General features: G+C 36.4%; 1 protein-coding gene across 1 annotated transcript in view; it reads right to left on the minus strand.

Annotated features, from left to right (window-relative positions):
• Positions 1-19,917, minus strand: part of ADGRG7 (adhesion G protein-coupled receptor G7) — a 71,678-nt gene that overhangs the window by 21,301 nt on the left and 30,460 nt on the right. Inside the window, exons 9-12 of the mRNA XM_030329616.1 lie at positions 18,886-19,046; positions 18,296-18,451; positions 7,499-7,611; positions 650-996 (exon numbers count right to left, since the gene is read on the minus strand). Coding sequence (XP_030185476.1) covers positions 650-996; positions 7,499-7,611; positions 18,296-18,451; positions 18,886-19,046 — 777 coding nt within the window. The remainder of the gene's footprint in view (positions 1-649; positions 997-7,498; positions 7,612-18,295; positions 18,452-18,885; positions 19,047-19,917) is intronic.

The raw sequence follows: 19,917 nt of genomic DNA on the forward strand, positions 1-19,917 counted from the left end.
ACTGAAATTAATTATAAAAGAACACAAATGAATTATACGTCTGACCCTTTTCAAGACTATGTTATTCTTTCTACTCTAGACAATGTACTAAATGACCTACAGATGTAGGTTAATGGTGGACATAATTTTTCTGTAACTCTTTGCCTCTGTCTTTTATTGTTGGCTGTACATAATAACCCGATACTATTTCTGATTCCTTTGTAACACTTACCACAATTTCCATTCTTAAATGGCCTAATTCCTCTTTCACTTGAAGAAATTTAAATTTAGATACCATGAACACAATTCTTTTCTGGAACTTGAAAATTTTTGAAATTATTTTTCTTAGAGTCACTCTGGTTTTCTTGAAATATTTCTTTTAAAGTAGCTAGGAAACACATTATATGTGGTCTAAATTTCAAATCAAACTACTAGAGATGTTAAAGGAAATTAACATTTGAGTTTAGCTTATGATGTGACTAGTACAGCTGCCTGATCACACGTGTCTCCTTCCCAGGAGTGTGAACAACCAGGCAGAAGGCACTCCTGGTGGTGCTGGCTTTCCATCACCCCTACCTAAAGGACTTGGGCTGTTAGGCCTTAAGTAGGTATTAGTTTAAGTTATTTCAAGAAAATTAATGTATGACTAAGTGGAAAAGCAAACACTTGCCCCATCCTATTAAAGAGATGAACACAATGAAATGTTGAGGAAGAGGCTTCATGGTCCTAATTAGCAGGAAATAGAGTTGGGCAGCACTGATTCCAGTCCAGGTAAATGTCACTAACAGGAAATAGTGGAGCAAGACAGCCATCACAGTGCAGGTGGGATTCGAGATGACAACAGTATCTTGCGTGGGTATTTCATTTTTATCAGAATCCATCTTATTGGTGTCATTATCACGTTTCACTAAGTTTTTATTGGAGTTTTCGATTCCAAACACAAAGAGGAGGTTAAAAATCAACATTGATGTGCACAGGCTGACGAACACCCAGGTTACTGAGGTTTTTCTGACGTTCCTAAAAACAAGTAAATATAATTGAACAAATAGAACATCTGCAAAAAATAAACTCTAGTGAAATCGTGAGTGAAAAATATTATTACTCGATGTAAATCCAGCTCATAGCCCATGGGCCAGCTGGTAAACCTACCTTTCCAACTGCACCAGAAGAGCTCACTGTCCTCTCATTTCCACAGAGAAGTGAGTTAGAGAAAATAGGTCAATACATCTTTTCTTTTTTTTTTAAGTTTATTTATTTATTGAGAGAGAAAAAGAGAGCAGGGGAGGGAGGAGAGAGAGAGAGAGAGAGAGAGAGAGAGAGAGAGAGAGAGAGAGAATCCCAAGCAGGCTCCATGCTGTCAGCTTGGAGCCCAATGTGGGGCTCAAACCATGAGATCATGACCTGAGCCAAAACCAAGAGTCAGATGCTTAACTGACTAAGCCACACAGGTGCCCCCGATACATCCTTTCTTGAAACTGTTATAATAAAAGGTAACTGCTATTCAGCAGAGAGGACTCCCGCTGGATTCTACTTTCTGGTATCTATTTGCTGTGTAATCCTCTCCCAGGGCCAACCTGTGACTTGATCTCCCTAATGAAATGCGCCAGAAGGCCTGGAAGCCAGGGCCAACTTATTCACCAAAGTAGTGCTTAGGACCAATGATAGTTTTATGGCCCACAGCAAAGTTTTAAGTCCTTTTAAAACCAAAAGGGAAAATAATTAACTATTATAGGTCAAAGAATAAATATGAACATATAATATTAATATATTCACCTTTATACCTATACAGTGGTGAAACATTTTCTGATTTTTTTTTTTTTTTATGGAGGAAAGACTCCATAAAGGCACTCTGCCCATGAAACTCAAAACAAGCTTTCTTTCCCCTTCGTACTTCTGGAAGTTTTGAGCCACCAGGTAAAAAGTCTAGCTAACCTATTAAAGAAACTGCATAGGAATGCTCTGGGACTATGTGGAGAGGGAGAAAGACCCATCTCTCCCAGCATACCAGATGAGCCCCAGATTAGCCTAACTCCACCCACCATCTGACTCCTCACAGGAGACCATAAGAGAGACCAATGGAAGAATCACAGCTGAGCCCCATCAAGCCACTTGAGCCCAAATTAAGTCCTTAGACATAACAAATTAATGTTTTAAGCCACTAACTTTTAGGGCAGTTTCTTCTACTATAATAGACAATAGGTTCCACTCCAGATTTGCAAACATATACAAAGGCCAGCTATAGAAAGACTCCAAATGGATTTTTTTTTAATTTCAAAATAGGAAAAAATTCCACATTAGTAAGTGAACATATGTTCAAATGTGGAGAAAAAGTCTCTTGTACTTTAAAAAGTATTTTATATAGGGGCGCCTGGGTGACTCAGTCAGTTAAGCATCTGACTCTTGATTTTGGCTCACGTCGTGATCTCATGGTTTGTGGGTTCGAGCCCCATGTGGGGCTCTATGCTGAGAGTAGGAGCCTGCTTGGGATTCTCCCTCTCTCCTAGTCTCTCTGTCCCTCCCCCACCCTGGCATACACACACACATTCTTTCTCTCAAAACAAATAAACATTTAAGAAATAAATAAACAAATAAATAAACAAACAAATAAAGTCTTTTACATAAAAAAAAACAAGTATGGATTTTAAAAGAAGGCCAGTTTTTAAGAGTCTCTTATAGTTTGCCTCCCTCCCTCTCTAACTTTTTTTTTCCCCCTTCACCTCCCCCATGGTCTTCTGTTAAGTTTCTCAGGATCCACATAAGAGTGGGCACCCATTGGGATGAGCACTGGGTGTTATATGGAAACCAATTTGACGATAAATTTTGTATTAAAAAAAATAAAGCCAAATATAATTTTGAACTACTTTTATAAGTTTAAAACAAAATGGTATAAGTTTAGCTTATATTACATTTAAAGAGTAAGGTTTCCATAAACATTTTAAGTTAAGTAAAAATACTTAAAATGTGTTTCATGGTCTATTGCTACTAATGACATTCTTCATAATTTGAGTAGACTGATGATTACTATCCCTCTGAAAGGCTTATACTCAACAAAATTTCACCTGTGTCCAAGAAACATATTTTAGGAAATACTTGCTGACAGTCAAATGGCCAAGATGCTCTGGATGATCCTTATAATATAAACCATGCTTGAAGACTGTTCCTTTGTTTGAAGACATAATTTCTGGGGGGTAGAACCAAGGATTCTTTAAAACTTTTGGGTTTGTTACCTTCTCACCTTTACCTAAGATCTTTGCTAGAAAAGAAGAGCCTTTTCTCATTTTGTCTGCAAGCTGGCATTGTTTACCAGGAGTCCTTAAAAGGCAGTGGGAGGGAGAGAGAGAGAAAATGAGAATGGGTGTGCGTGCTCATGCCACATGTGTGTTCTGTGGTGGCCTACCTGTGTATTTTCAGATTGGCAGAGAATTCAAGGTTTCCCTAAATAAGGGTTGATCTCAAATGTGAGGTTTCATATTGTCTTTACTGTGCATGTATTGTTTGCCTTAATGGTTAAAGGCAGATATATCCATAAGGCCCCTTTAATGACATATTATAGTTCTCTGTATACTATGGTATGCAGTCTTATATTAATGAAAGTTACAGAATTTCCATTCACTACCATCTAAGCCCTTCTGGGTTCTTCAGAATACAAGGCCTCTTCAAATAACTATTTCCCTAAGTTTATTACTGTGCTTAAAGTTCTAACATCTCCAAGTACCCATTTTTAATATCTCAGAATCTGATGAATAAGTCTGCTTACTAATTACATATCCTTTATGATTTTATAACATTTCATCATGAACCTTCTCAGTCTTTGGATTTCTACAATGCATAAAAAGTGTATATTTAAACAGAACTCTGCTCGTCCTCTTGATGTTTTAGTTGAGATTTTCTGAATAATTCAAAATTTAATTCAGTCTTTTGAAAGTTTTAATGACCAGAACTGCAAAAAGTACTCAAAAGATTCCTTTTATATAAAAGCAAAGTTAGCTTCTAATTTTTTCCAGTTTCAAACAGAAATTGTAATCCACAGGAAGAACAGGCTATTTTCAAATAGCCTGGCTCTTCTGTACATTTCTATATTCTGTACATTAATATTATGTTATTTTTCTATATAATATATATAATTATATAATGTATTATAACATATATTATGTAGCTTATATATCTTATGTATCTAAATTATTTATAATTTACTATAAATTATACATATTATATGTAATTTATATATAATTATGGGGGACCCTGTCCATGAACAAAGAAAACTATTTGATTCACGTTTAGAAGCCAATACCATTTTTTAATTTTTGTTTTTGTTTCCTGATGAATTTTTAGTGACATACATGGGAGCATAACTGTGCTAAGAAACATGTCGATAGAGAATGAAAAAAAATCTGAAAACCACTAGAAGTACTGAAATTTTAGGCAAAGACACTAGTTATGTACCTACCACAACTTATTCAAATGGGTTCAAAAACTGTTCAAGTATGATTACGATAGAAAGACAAATAAAAGGGGGCCCTGGTAGTTCAGGTGGTTATGCGTCCAACTTCAGCTTAGGTCGTGATCTTGCAATTTGCAGTTCTTGAGTTTGGGCCCCTCATTATGCTCTCTATGTTAGCATAGAGCCCATTTCAGTTCCTCTGTCCCCCTCTCTCTGCCCCTCTCCCACTTGCTCTCTCTCAAAGGTAGACATTTTAAAAAAAGAAATACAAATAAAAGGACAAATATAAGAGCCATTTCATTTTACATAACAGACCTGTAACTACATGGCATGCAATGTTCGTTCAAGGCGCTTACCACTATTCGTAATCATATATTTAATTCTGTATATATCTGTATAACATCTGTCTTTGCCAAAGAATATAAATATGAGAAATGAGAGCTTACTTGCTGTTCATAGTTTGGTATTCAGTTTGTATGTGGTGCTTGGCCCATAATTAGCACTCATTATAAAAACTTTGAGTGAATGGCAAGAGATTCATTAAGTGTGATAGATAAAGAAGAGGAATCAAAAGGAGTTCTGGCTCTTTGAACAAATGGCTTTTTCTGAATATGAGCAGAGAAAGTGAAAAATGTGCCTGGGTCATCTTGCTGTACCTGAAATTAAAAAGTGCTTAAAGACTGCTAGGGACATGCCAAAACAACATGAAGAGACTCCCTCTGGTTACATTCAAGAGTACACTTCTTTACAAAGGAATAGAGTAAATAAAGAGAAAGAATCATTTTCAACCATCAAGGTAATAACATATTCCAATAAGAACCATTGAGTAAAAGTTGGGGGACAGAATAGTCACACAATTTTAAAGTATCATCCCACAGATTACTTGTTGCTTACAAAGGGGAAAATATTAACCTTTAGGGTGTAGAATTCCAGTAGACACCACTGTAAACAAGGAATCCAACTTAATACAACCAATAATGGGACAGACTGACATCACATGCTTCTTGCTATACCACACTGAAAAAGACTTAATGATGTAGTATTCTCATCAAAAATGTTTAACCCCTATCTAATCATGAGGAACATTTCAGACAAATCCTAAACTGTTGAATATTCTACTTTCTACAATATAACTGACATGAACATTTCAAAAGATTGTCCCCAAATGCCAAACAAACAAAAAACCAGAGGAATTATTTTACGCTAAATGAGACTAAGAACCATGACAACTGGGGTTCCTGGGTGGCTCAGTTGGTTAAGTGTCCAACTTCAGCTCAGGTCATGATCTCACAGTTTGTGAGTTCAAGCACCACATCAAGTTCTATGCTGACAGCTCAGAGCCTGGAGCCTGCTTCAGATTCTGTGTCTCCCTCTCTCTCTACCCCTCCCCAACTCGTGCTCTGTCTCTTTCTCAAAAATAAATAAACATTAAAAAAAATTTAAGAAAAGAAACATAGCAACTAAATGAATTGGGGGGGGGGGACCACTCAGCTATAACAGATATTAATGGAACAACTGAAGAAATTTGAATGTGGATTGTATATTAACACAGTAACATTATATCAATGGTAAATTGGTTGAGTTGAATTTCCTGAGTGAGAATAATGGTATTATACTGTAGAAGAGAATACCCGTGTTCTTAGGAAATGCTTGAAAATTTAGCAACTTTTCTATAGGTTTTCAACTTTTTAAATAAAATTTCAGGAAATATTTTAAACAGCAATGCTTTCAAAATAAAAAGTTCTGAGCCTACACATCTGAGAAAACACTTATGAGAGAATTTAGTAGGGAGAAATAATTCTGGGGGCGCCTGGTTGGCTCAGTCGGTTGAGCATCCAATTTCGGCTCAGGTCATGATCTCGAGGTCCGTGAGTTCGAGCCCCGCGTCGGGCTCTGTGCTGACAGCTCAGAGCCTGGAGCCTGTTTCGGATTCTGTGTCTCCTTCTCTCTCTGACCCTCCCCCATTCATGCTCTGTCTCTCTCTGCCTCAAAAATAAATAAACGTTAAAAAAATTAAAAAAAAAGAAATAATTCTGAAAGAAAGATGAATACATCTTGGGATATCTTGAGTTTGTGAGGAGGACCACGTAGGAATACTCAATAGTCCCACTTATTCTACAGATATTCCTCTACTAAGGGCCAGGTACTGTGCTCAGTCTTGGGGATACACTAATCAAAACAAAACAAACAACAATAGAAACAACAAAATCAGAAAAAGTCACTGTTCTCATTGATTTTCATGCTGATGGGGAAAACAGAGAGTACCCAGGTAAACTAATAAATAACAAACTTATATTTACAGATTGATAAAAATGTAGCATTTGAAAAAATAACAAGTGCTATATAAAATTGGACCTTTAGTGAGGAGGTCAAGGTGGAAAGAAATATGTGTTTATAGGTAATCTTTAAAGTTAGATTTCTTAAAAATTATTTATTTTTGAGAGAGAGAGAGAGCACAAGCTGGGAGTAACAGAGAGAGAGGGAGACAGAGGAGACAAAGCGGGCGTTATGCTAACAGCAGAGAGCTCCATGTGGGGCATGAACCCAAAATCTGTGAGATCATGACCGGAGCCAAAGTCGGACACTTAACTGACTTAGCCACCCAGGTGCCCCTTAAGTTCGATTTTTTTCGAACTATGGAATTCAAAGACTTTTTAAAAGTTTGACCATTTGAAAACTTAATATGTATTTTAAATTAGTTTAATTTTCAAAAGTATTGTTTAGCAATGTTTTGTTCTTTTATAAATGCAAATTGGTAGGTATGGTTCTATTCAACACAAAGGAACTATATAGCATTAATGAGCTATGGGACCACACTATTTTTACATGACAAACTTATAATCACATGGTATGTAATTTTTCTTCAAAGCACTTACCACAGTTTTAATTATAAATTTATTTGTATGTATTTCTTAGCCTCTTCAGAACTGAGTGTGCTCTTCTGTAAGATGAACTTGTTGAACTAATTCTGATTTCCCTTTTATCTCCAAGAGACCATATTATGATGAGAATATGTGCAGAGGAAATAATATCAAGATAGCAATTTTTCTTATAAAAGGAGCCTGTTTCACTTCTTACCTGGTGACAATCTGAAATACAATTGTAAGGGCCAGACCAGTAATGGACAGTGCACATCCAACATTGGATAATATGTCTAGTGATGCAGGATATTTATATTTCTTTTCGAAACTCTAAAAAACAAGTTAAGACTCATATTTTTTACTAACCATTCCTGAAATGTCTATGAAAGTCAACATCATAAAAAGTTACATTGGTCAAAATAACCAGATAGTTGCCAGATATGTCTTTTTATAAAACTGTTAACATATTTTAAAAAGAAATAAATTAACCCCTTTTCTCTAAGCAGTTTATATGAATTAGAGTGTTGAGAACAGTTATCTAACCAATTCAGTTAAAGAAAACATATATACTTTACCTCAATGTCTAAAATCTAAAACTTATCCCTCACGTTATTTTTGTAACTATCATCCAAGAGGAAATATGCATATCTGAGCTAATGTACTAAAAATAAAGTTGCAGAAATGTTTTTTGGACATGGAAAGATGTTCATGTGATCCTGCTAATTTTTTTTTAAAACGGTAGTCTTATTGTTGCCCGATATATCTATATCTAGCCCAGTATTTTAATACATATTCATAGATAAGTATTTTCTATGGAGAGGTAATAATGGTGGTCACTGGGTGGGTAGGATATATTTAATATTTTTGCCTGCCTTTATTTTAATAGTTAAAAAAATAGAAAGTAATATTTATATAACATGAAATTAATGTAGAAACATTAAAAAATACAGATTTCTCCCAACTGCCGGCTACCCCACATCATACCACCCTTCCTCTTGAAATCATATCTCTTCTCCAGAGCTTACTTTTTTAATGTACTTACAAATATTACCCACATCTCTTGAATAAATATATTTCTGCTTAATAGATAAACTTTCAAACCTTATGCAATAAATATGTATTGCTTTTATAGGAAGAAAACAAAAATAAAATAATTTTCATTTTTAAAAATTATAAAACAAAGACTTCATGTTACTTCCTGTGTACAGTATACTGACTAGATACCAAAGAATCATAGAATATACATAAACCTTCAAGCTTAGAAATCATCTATTCACTTAGAGCCTATCTGTTCCTATTTTAGATACATATTTATTTTATTTAGATATTTTATTTATTTATTTAGATATTTTATTTTATTTTTTTATTTTTTTTTCGAAGTTTATTTATTTTTTGGGACAGAGAGAGACAGAGCATGAACGGGCGAGGGGCAGAGAGAGAGGGAGACACAGAATCGGAAACAGGCTCCAGGCTCCGAGCCATCAGCCCAGAGCCCGACGCGGGGCTCGAACTCACGGACCGCGAGATCGTGACCTGGCTGAAGTCGGAGGCTTAACCGACTGCGCCACCCAGGCGCCCCTATTTAGATATTTTAAAGTTCTAATCAAACTTTAAAAAAATTTGGCAACCCAAACTAATTACAAATGTGAGTGGTAGGCATTGAGGCAGATTCAGACATTAGTGAGAAGAAATAGCTGAAAGCCTGACCTCAGAAAAGAAGAAAAATAACTGTGACAATGTATTACGTATCATTTAATGTATATAGCAACCCAAGCTTTACACATCTAGCAAATGATAGTAATGATCTTAAAGGTATCAAAAAAGTTAATTTTTATCTTTACTATTTTCTAATTAAGAAAGCAGATCTCTCTGCAGTACGTTAGAAAATAATCAAAGTCAATTAAAATAATAAAGGTTTGATAGTTAAAATAAGAAAACTATAATTTCACACCTGTGAGAATGGCTAAAATTAACAACTCCGGAAATAACACGTTTGTGAGGATGTGGAGAAAGGGGAAATCTCTTACAGTGCTGGTGGGAATGCAAACTGGTGCAGCCATTCTGGAAAACAGTATAGAGGTCTTCAAAAAGTTAAAAATAGAACTACCCTTTGACCCAGCAATTAAACTACTAGGTATTTACCCAAAGGATACAAAAATGCTGACTTGAAGGGGCACATAAACCCCAATGTTTATAGCAGCATTATCCACAATAGCCAAATTATGGAAAAAGCACAAATGTCCATCAACTGAGGAATGGATAAAGAAGATGTGATATGAAGAAGATGTGCTGTGTGTCACACATACACACAATGGAATATTACTCAGACATCAAAAAGAATGAAATCTTGCCATTTACAATGACATGGATGGAGCTAGAGTGTATTATGCTAAGCAAAATAAGTCAGTTAGAGAAAGACAAATACCATATTATTTCACTCATATACGAAATTTAAGAAACAAAACAGATGAACATAGGGGAAAGGGGAAAAAAGAGAGGGAGGAAAACCATAAGAGACTCTAAACTATAGTGAACAAACTGAGAGTTAAAGGAGGGAAAGTGGGGGGAGGGATGGTCTAAATTGGTGATGGGTATTAAGGAGGGCACTTGTGATGAGCACTGGGTGTTATATGTAAGTGATGAATCACTGGATTCTACTCCTAAAACTAATATTAAACCATATGTTAAGTAACTAGAATGTAAATTAAAACTTGATATAAAAAAATTGTACTGAAAGTTAAATCCATTACAGTAAAGTAAGAAAAAGAAATAAATGGGGGTGCCTGGGTGGCTGAGTTAGTTAAGTGTCAGACTCTTGATTTGGCTCAGGTCGAGATCTCATGAACCATGAGATCAAGCCCCAAGTTGGGCTCTGTACTGAAAACGTAGAGCCCGCTTGGGATTCTCTCTCCCTTTGCCCCTGGCACACATGCACGTGTGTACTCTCTCTTTCCCTCTCACTTCCTCTCAAAAATAAATAAATAAACTTTAAAAAGTGACATAAAGACTGTAAAATATAAATAAATAAATAAGAAAGAAATCTATAGTTATTTCAAAAACTTTTGTAAATCAAGTACAGAGGAGTTAAGACGGCAGAGTAGTATAGGGAGCCTGAGCTTGTCTCATCCCTGAAATGCAGCTAGATCAGCATCAAACCGTTTTGAACACCTAGGAAACTGATCTGAGGATTAATGCAACAATCTGCATAATTGGAAACAGAGAACTTGGCAGGTATGGGGTGTGGAGAGGTGAACTGGGGGAGAGAAAAGCCACGGAGCCATAGAGGGAACGGAGCTGTTTTCACAAAGAGAGGAAAGAAAGACAAAGGGGGAGAATGCAGCACATTGAAATCACACAAGAAAAGCACTCCCCCTAAAAGTAGCTGGAGAGAAAGAGAGAAAGAGTGAAAATACCCGCAGGGACTGAAAACAATCAACACCTGTTCTCTGATGGGGAGAAAAGGAGAGGGTTTCAATACTGCCAGGATTCTATAAACAGTGAAGTCCAAAGTCTGAAGTTTCAGAGCTCAGTGTTCTGGTGAGGAAGTAGGGAAAAATCCCCAGAATTTTCCAGGAGGAAGTAGTGTGGTCTGAGGGATCCGTGTACCACATAGGGAGAAGTGGTTCCCCAGATTGGAGTGCATTTGGTAGAGGCCATATGGGCTCCCCACAGGCAAAAGTCTCAGTGGACCTTGGAGAGTGGTCACGTTTATTGATATTAGTACAAAGACCCCAGAGTGCTGGGAAACCTAGTGCAGGCTGTGTGATGTGATTTGCCCACAGTGGCCTCTGCCACTGTGTGATCACAGGAACATTTTCTGGGGCAAGCCAGCTCCTGGCCATTGTATGGTGAGACCCTCTTGCAGAGAGTTGGCACAGATCCAAGTCAAAGGGGTGTCTGAAGTGTGGGGTTTTGAAACACAGCCCTATCTGAGATAAAACTCTGGAGGGAGGTGCCACCTGGCAAGTGGACAGCTTGGACAGGTACAAGGTACAGGTGGGGAGTGGATGGAAGCCTATGACAAAGGAGGGTGCTTGATAGCAAGTCATGAGGCTACAGGTTCCTGTGTCAAAGGTGGGTAAAGTCATTTTCACTTCTAAAGCACATGTGTGCATGTGTGTGCATGCACACACACAAATCGACCCTAGTAAGCTAAGCAGTGCCACCAGGTGGAGAACGGAGCCATTACACCAAACCCTGCTCAACTGAACCCTCCAGGCACATCCCCCAGAAGACCAGCACAAATCCCTTCCACCTGCTTATTAGTCTACGACTATAATATGCTGCAAAGATTCTGTTCTAGGGGATACTGGATGTAACTTCATTCAGGTTTTATTCTGTTTGCTGGTTCTTTTATTTGCTCATTTTCTATACTGTTTTTGCTTAGGTTCTTTTCTTTTTTCTTTCTTTTTGTTTCCTAGACACAGAAAGAGCAAATTCTTTTTTATTTTTTTATTTTTTTATTCTGTTTTATTTTCTTTATTTTATTTTATTCCATTTTATTATTAAATTTGTTTTTAAAAAATTTAACTTTTTTCCTTTCTCTTTTTTCTCTATTTTATCAAGTTTCTCTCAACAAGCAAACCAAAACATGCCTAAGATCTAGCTTCCTTTATTTGATTTTGTTTTTAATTTTTATTTTTTATTTTATTAATCTTTTTCTTCCTCCAAAATGACAAGATGGAGGAATTCAACTCAAAAGAAAAAACAGGAAGAAATGACAGCCAGGGATTTGATCAACACAGATATAATTAAGATGTCTGAACTAGAATTTAAAACCACAATTATAAGAATGCTACCTAGGGTTGAAAAGGATAGAAGATACCAGAGAATCCCTTTCTACAGAGACAAAAGAACTAAAATCTAGTCAGGCCAAAATTAAAAATACAATCTCAAATTCATGCCATAATGTAAGGATGGACAAAGCAGAGCAGCAAATCAGTGATATAGAAGATAAAATTATTGAAAATAATGAAGCAGAAAAAAAGAGGGAAACAAAGGCAAAAAGTCATGATACAAGACTTGGAGAATTCAGTGACTTATTAAAGAGGAATAATTTTCGAATCATTGCAGTCCCAGAAAAAGAAGAGAGAGAAAAAGGAGCAGAAGGTTTATGTGAGGAAATTATAGCTGAAAACCTTCCTAATCTGGGGAAACATACAGACATCAAAATCCAAGAAGCACAGAGAACTCCCATTAGATTCAACAAAAACTGACCACCACCAAGGCATATCATAGTCAAATTCACAAAATACACAGACAAGGAAAGAATTATGAAAGTGAAAAAAAAAGCCCTTAACCTACTAGGGAAGACAGATCAGGTTCACAGCAGACCTGTCCACAGAAACTTGGCAGACCAGAAAGAAGTGGCAGGATATATTCAATGTGCATAATCAGAAAAATATGCAGCTAAAAATTCTTTATCCAGCAAGGCTGTCAGTCAAAAGAGGAGGAGATAAAGAGTTTCCCAGACAAACAAAAACTAAAGGAGTTCATGACCACTAAATGAACCCTGCAAGAAACTTTAAGGGGGACTCCTTGAGTGGAGAAAAACAAAGAGAAAAAAAAAAACAAAAAACCAAAAGCAACAAAGACTAGGAAGGACCAAAGAACGTCCCCAGAAACACCAACTCTACAGGCAGCACAATGACACTAAATTCATATCTTTCAATAATCACACTAAATGTAAGTGGACTACATGCTCCAATCAAAATACATAGGATATCAAAATGGATAAGAAAACAAAACCCATCCATATGCTTCCTACAAGAGACTCATTTTAGACTGAAGATACCTGCAGATTGAAAGTAAGAGGATGGAAGCCATCTGTCATGCTAATGGACGTTAAAAGAAAGCTGGAGTACCCATACTTATATCAGACAAACTAGATTTTTTTTAATTTTTTTAATGTTTATTTTTGAGAGAGAGACAGAGTGTGAACAGGGGAGGGGTAGAGAGAGAGGGAGACACAGAATCTGAAGCAGGCTTCAGGCTCTGAGCTGTCAGCACAGAGCCTGGCTCAGGGCTCAAACTCATGAGCTGTGACATCATGACCTGAGCCAAAGTCAGACACTCAACCAACTGAGCTGTTGATATATATCCAACCAACTGTTGATATATATATCAACAATAGCCTATCTATATATACATATATATATATACATATATGTGTATATATATATGTGTGTGTGTGTGTGTGTGTGTGTGTGTGTGTGTGTGTATCAAGAGTAGAACAGATCAACAAAACCAGGATTTGGTTCTTTGAAAGAATTAACAAATTGATAACCCCCTAACCAGACTTATCAAGAAGAAAAAAGAAAGGACCCAAATAAATAAAATCATGAATGAAAGGGGAGAGATCACAATTAAAACCACAGAAATACAAACAATTATAAGAGAATATTATAAGCAATTATATGCTAACAAATTGGGCAATCTGAAGGAAATGCACAAATTCTTAAAAGCATATAAACTACCAAACTAAAACATGGAGAAATAGAAAATTTATACAGACCCATAACCATAAAGAAATTGAATCAGTAATAAAAAATTTCCCAAAAAAAACAAGAGCCCAGGGCCAAATGGCTTCCCAGGGGAATTCTACTAAACATTTGAAGAAGCATTAATATCTGTTCTTTTGAGGCTGTTACAAAAAATAGAAATGGAAGGAAAAATTCCAAACTCATTCTACAAAGCCAGCATTACCTTGATTTCAAAACCAGACAAAGACCCCACTAAAAAGGAGAATTACAGACAATCTCCCTGATGAACATGGATGCAAAAATTCTCAGCCAGATAATAGCAAACCAAATCCAACAATACATTAAAGGAATTATTCATCACAATCAAGTGAGATTTATTCCTGGGCTGCAGGAGTGGTTCAATATCTGCAAGTCAATCAGTGAGATACATCAATCACATCAATAAAAGAAAGGATAAGAACCACATGATCCTCTCAATAGATGTAGAAAAAGCATTTGATAAAATACAGCACCCTTTCTTAATAACAACCCTCAAGAAAGTAGGGATAGAAGGAACATACCTCAAGATCATAAAGGCTATATACAAAAGACCCACAGCTAATATCATCCTCGATGGGGAAAAACTGAGAGCTTTCCCCCTAATGTTGGGAACATGACAGGGATGTCCACTTTCACCATTGTTGTTCAACACAGTGTTGGAAGTCCTAGCTTAAGCAATCAGACAACAAAAAGAAATAAAATGCATCAAAATCAGTAAGGAAGAAGTCAAACTTTTACTCTTCACAGATGACATGCTACTTTACATGGAAAACCTGAAAGACACTACCAAAAAACTTCTAGAACTGATCCATGAATTCAGCAAAGTTGCAGGATAGAAAATCAATGTACAGGGGCGCCTGGGTGGCACAGTCGGTTAAGCGTCCGACTTCAGCCAGGTCACGATCTCGCGCTCCGTGAGTTCGAGCCCCGCGTCAGGCTCCGGGCTGATGGCTCGGAGCCTGGAGCCTGTTTCCGATTCTGTGTCTCCCTCTCACTCTGCCCCTCCCCCGTTCATGCTCTGTCTCCCTCTGTCCCAAAAATAAATAAACATTGAAAAAAAAAATTAAAAAAAAAAAAAAAAGAAAATCAATGTACAGAAATTGGTTGCACTTCTATACACCAATATTGAAGAAGCAAAAAGAGAAATCAAGGAATATATTCCATTTACAGTTACACCAAAAGCTGTAAAATACCTAGGAATAAACCTAACCAAAGAAATATCTGTACACTGAAAATTCTACAAAAGTTATGAAAGAAATTGAAGAAGACATAAAGAAATGGAAAAACATTCCATGCTCATGTATTAGAAGAACAAATATTGTTAAAATACACAATTACAATTGTTGTACAAATACAATTCAACAATTGTTGAATCTACACATTCAACACAATCCCTATCAAAATAAACAGCATTCTTCAGAGCTAGAGCACAAAATTCAAAAATTCGTATGGAATCAGAAAAGACCCCAAAGTAATCTTGAAAAATAAAACCAAAGCTAGAGACATCACAATTCTGGGCCTCAAGCTTTGTTACAAAGCTATAATCATCAAGACAGTATGGTACTGGCACAAAACAGACACATAGATCAATGGACAGAATAGAGACCCCAGAAATGGACCCACAAACATATGGTCAACTAATCTCTGACAAAGCAAGAAAGAATGTCCAATAGAAAAGACAGTCTTTTCAGCAAATCATGTTGGGAAAATTGGACAGAAACATGCAGAAAAATAAACCTGGATTACTTTCTTACACTATACACACACACAAAACTCAAAATGGATGAAAGACCCAATTGTGAGACAGGAAACCATTAAAATCCTTGAGGAGAAAACAGGCAACAACCTCTAACCTCATCCATAGCAACTTCTTACTTGCCTAGAGGCAAGGGAAACAAAAGCAAAAATGAACTATTGGAACTTCTTCAAGATACAAAGCTTCTGCACAGTGAAGGAAACAATCAAAACTAAAAGGCAACTGATGGAATGGGAGAAGATATTTGCAAATGACATATCAGATAAAGGGTTAGTATCCAAAATCTATAAAGAAGTTACCAAACTCAACATCCAAAAATCAAATAATCCAGTGAAGAAACGGGCAAAAAACATGGACACTTTTCTAAAGAGTACATCTAGATGGCTAACAGACACATGAAAAAATGCTCAACTTCACCCATCATCAGGGAAATACAAATGAAAATCACAATGAGATACCACCTCACACCTGTCAGAGATACCACCTCACACCTAACAACTCAGGATATCACAGATGTTGGCAAGGATGTAGAGAAAGGGGAACCCTTTTGCACTGCTGCTGGGAATGCAAACTGGTGCAGCCACCTCTAAAGAACAGCGTGGAGGTTCCTCAAATAATTAAAAATAGAACTATCCGATGACCCAGCAATTGCACTATTAGGTATTTATCCAAATGATACCAAAATGCTGATTTGAAGGGTCACATGCACCCCAATATTTATAGCAGCACTATCAACAATAGCCAAATTATGGCAAGAACCCAAATATCCATTGACTGACGAATGGATAAAGAAGAAATGGCATATATATATATATATATATATATATATATATACATATATATATATGCACACACACACATATACATATATGAATATTACTCTGTGATCAAAGAGAATGAAATCTTGCCTTTTGCAACAACATGGATGGAACTAGAATGTATTATGCTAGGTAAAATAAGTCAGTCAGTCAGAAAAAGACAAATATCATAAAATTTTATTCATAATTGGAATTTAAGAAACAAAACAGATGAACAAAGGGGAAGGGAAGGAAAAATAAGATAAAAACAGAGAGGGGGGCAAACCATGAGAGACTTTTAAATACAGAGAATAAGCTGAGAGCTGCTGGAGGGGAGGTGGGTGAGGGAATGGGCTAAATGCGTGATGGATATTAAGAAAGACACTTGTTGGGATGTTATATGTAAGGGATGAATCACTAAATTCTACTTCTGAAACCATTATTACACTATATGTTAACTAACTTGGATTTAAATAAAATTTAAAAAAATAAATAAAAATGTATGCAATAATTTTTTTATAAGAAAGTTTCCAACATTTGGTATCCTATGTTGTACCAGTATGTTCTGATCTCTATTGGCTTCCCAAATATAGCTACATCACATTTAGTGGAGAATGGAAACATCTGCTTGTCTCAGGAAGATTCATAGTATCAATAAGTGTAAGACACTACATCCTTCCCCATTACATTACATATAAAAGCATTCCATCAAGTGTAAAAACTAACATTTTTGGTTTTACCAGAATAATACATTTCTGAAAATAGAACAAACAAAAGTTTCTCTCTTAAAAGAGTCAACCCAAGAACTTTCAAAGGTGCATTTTTAGCTGAACATCAGAGCTAAGTGTTACCAGTTATCACACAGGGTAGCTTTGGAGCTAAAAGATATAAGGAATACATTAATAGATGAATGGATAAGGAAGATGTAGTATGTTTGTATGATGAAATATTATGAAGTCATAAAAAAGGATGAGATTGTGCCATTTGCAACAACATGGGTGGACTGCGAGGGTATTATGCTAAGGGACGTAAGTCAGACTGAGAAAGAAAAATACCATATCATTTCACTCATGTGAAATCTAAAAACAAAAACACTTGAATAAACAAACAAAAAGCATAATCAGACCTGTAAATACAGAGAATAAACTGATGTTGCCAGAGGGCAGAGAATGGAGGATGAACAAAACGAGTGAAGGGAGTGAGAAATACAGGCTTTCAGTTATGGAATAAATAATTACAGGAATAAAAGCCAAAGCCTATAGTCAGTGGTACTGTGGTAGCATTGAAAGGTGACAGATGATAGCTCCACTTGTGGTGAGCACAGCCTAATGTAGAAACGTGTCGAATCACTATGCTGTACACCTGAAACTAATGTAACATTGGGTGTCAACTATATTCATATTTTTAAAAAATTGCTTTTAAGCTTTAAGGAATACATAAAGGAACTATGGAACAAATTGGATAAATTCAAGAGTTTTTCCTCTTTTATCTTCTAGCATAAACTTAGCAACGTAGATTATTCCAGTGGAAAAAGCTTTGAGTAACTTATTTAAACTGCCCACCCATAGTCAAGTATGCATTAAACCCACCCTCGACACAGACTATACAGCCTTACCTCTGGCTATAACAACTTCAAGTTTCACATGTGAGTTAGTTGAATGGAGTCTGTCAGCTCCTCTTTTGCATATGGGCTCCCTTCTCACTAATAAATGCACAGTGCTGAACTCACCCACCCTGAGACCATACTGTAAAAAGCTCTATTTACTTGTTTTTACCAGAACTTCCTTTTTAAGTCATCACTCCATTCCCTGTTTTTCCATGTAATCTAGGTTGAATTTCTATGCAAAATAAGCCCCAAAGGTATCTCCAACTTAGTATATACCAGAGCTGTGTATAAGGAAAATTCTTGGCCCGAAAGAGATTACTGTGTACATCCTTACCATTAATACAGCAAAATTCGTAGTATGGTTGCAGTGGCAGTACAAGAATTCATCAGCGCCCCTCCGTTTGTGACAGCCATTTGTGTCCCAATCCTTTTTTATAAAATTCCAATAGACACAGGCATAGGAATGAATTTGGAACGTTTTTGGATCATACTGTAAATTGAAACAATTACAACTAATTTCTTTTTAAATACTTAACCAGGTAGAAAAAAATCAAATAGAAGAAGATAAGCATATTAGAAATCAATTAGGTATGTACTAAGTGTAACATCTTCATTATAGATTAGGGAGGAGGGAAAAGGATATGAAATTCAAATTAGTTCATTTTGCATTTAGCTAGCCTGACAAAAACATAGGTGGGAGAAGGTATAAATGAATATTTTCAAGGAATCTTCCACAGAATTTTCCTGTGAAATAACTATATTATACACATGAAACTAATGTTACACTGTATGTTAACTAACAGGAATTTAAACAAAAACTTAAAAAAATAAAGGGTTTTTCTGTAGATTTCTTTTGCCCAACCAACCCTGCTTTTGTAATCAAAAGTGGACAGAATTTTTTTTGTTGTTAGTGGGAAAACTCACCCTTGGGTTAAAGACAATTTCAACAGAAGTTCTCTGATCTTTTTTTGTGTCATCAGTTTTGCCTGAGATAATTTTTTGACTAAAATTTGATTTAGGTTTAAAAATTTTTGATCGGAAAAACTTGCTGTTTTGATACACTATAAAGCCACATTTTGTGTTACCTGTGAAGAAAAAAAATAAATAAAAACTAAAATCAACAAATGAACCTAAGGGCAAACAAAAAACAAAGTCCCATGTCATTGTTCAACTGCATGGCTGCTTATCTTTGAGTAAAGTACAGTAAAAATGGTTTGCTGGCTGAATCTTTCTTCAATTGCAATATGTAATTAACATATATAACCTGTGGCTTGCCATTCCACTCACGTTAATTTTTTTTCCTGAGTTTCAGATTCCTTACCTTCTAAATAGGGACAAAAGTTTCTACCTAATCCACCTCAAGGAGGTATTGTGACGATCTCATGTATAAAAATAACATCTTGCTTTCTATGCAGCAAGAGTGAACATGACATTCAGGTAGCCTAAAGCCATGTCTCTTTACCCACTGTTAAGACATCAGACCAGGGGCGCCTGGGTGGCGCAGTCGGTTAAGCGTCCGACTTCAGCCAGGTCATGATCTCGCGGTCCGTGAGTTCGAGCCCCGCGTCAGGCTCTGGGCTGATGGCTCAGAGCCTGGAGCCTGTTTCCGATTCTGTGTCTCCCTCTCTCTCTGCCCCTCCCCCATTCATGCTCTGTCTCTCTCTGTCCCCAAAATAAATAAACGTTGGAAAAAAAAAATTAAAAAAAAAAAAAAGACATCAGACCAGAAACAGTGAGCGAATATGGAGGCAGCTGTGCCTAGAAAAGTGGTCTGTGAGTTCTGTGTCCTGTTAAAAGGGACTGAGCAGAAACCAGTCTATTCAGCCACAGAGCCAGGAGCCCACGTTGCACATATTAGGGATTGTTTCAGTGGAGCCAGATACTTTCCATCATCTCTTGAACTATTGACTACTTCATGATGATCACAGGTCTTTCCCGAGGCTAAAAGGCTATTGT

The sequence above is a fragment of the Lynx canadensis genome, chromosome C2, assembly GCF_007474595.2.
Source record: "Lynx canadensis isolate LIC74 chromosome C2, mLynCan4.pri.v2, whole genome shotgun sequence".
Lineage (NCBI taxonomy): Eukaryota > Metazoa > Chordata > Mammalia > Carnivora > Felidae > Lynx > Lynx canadensis.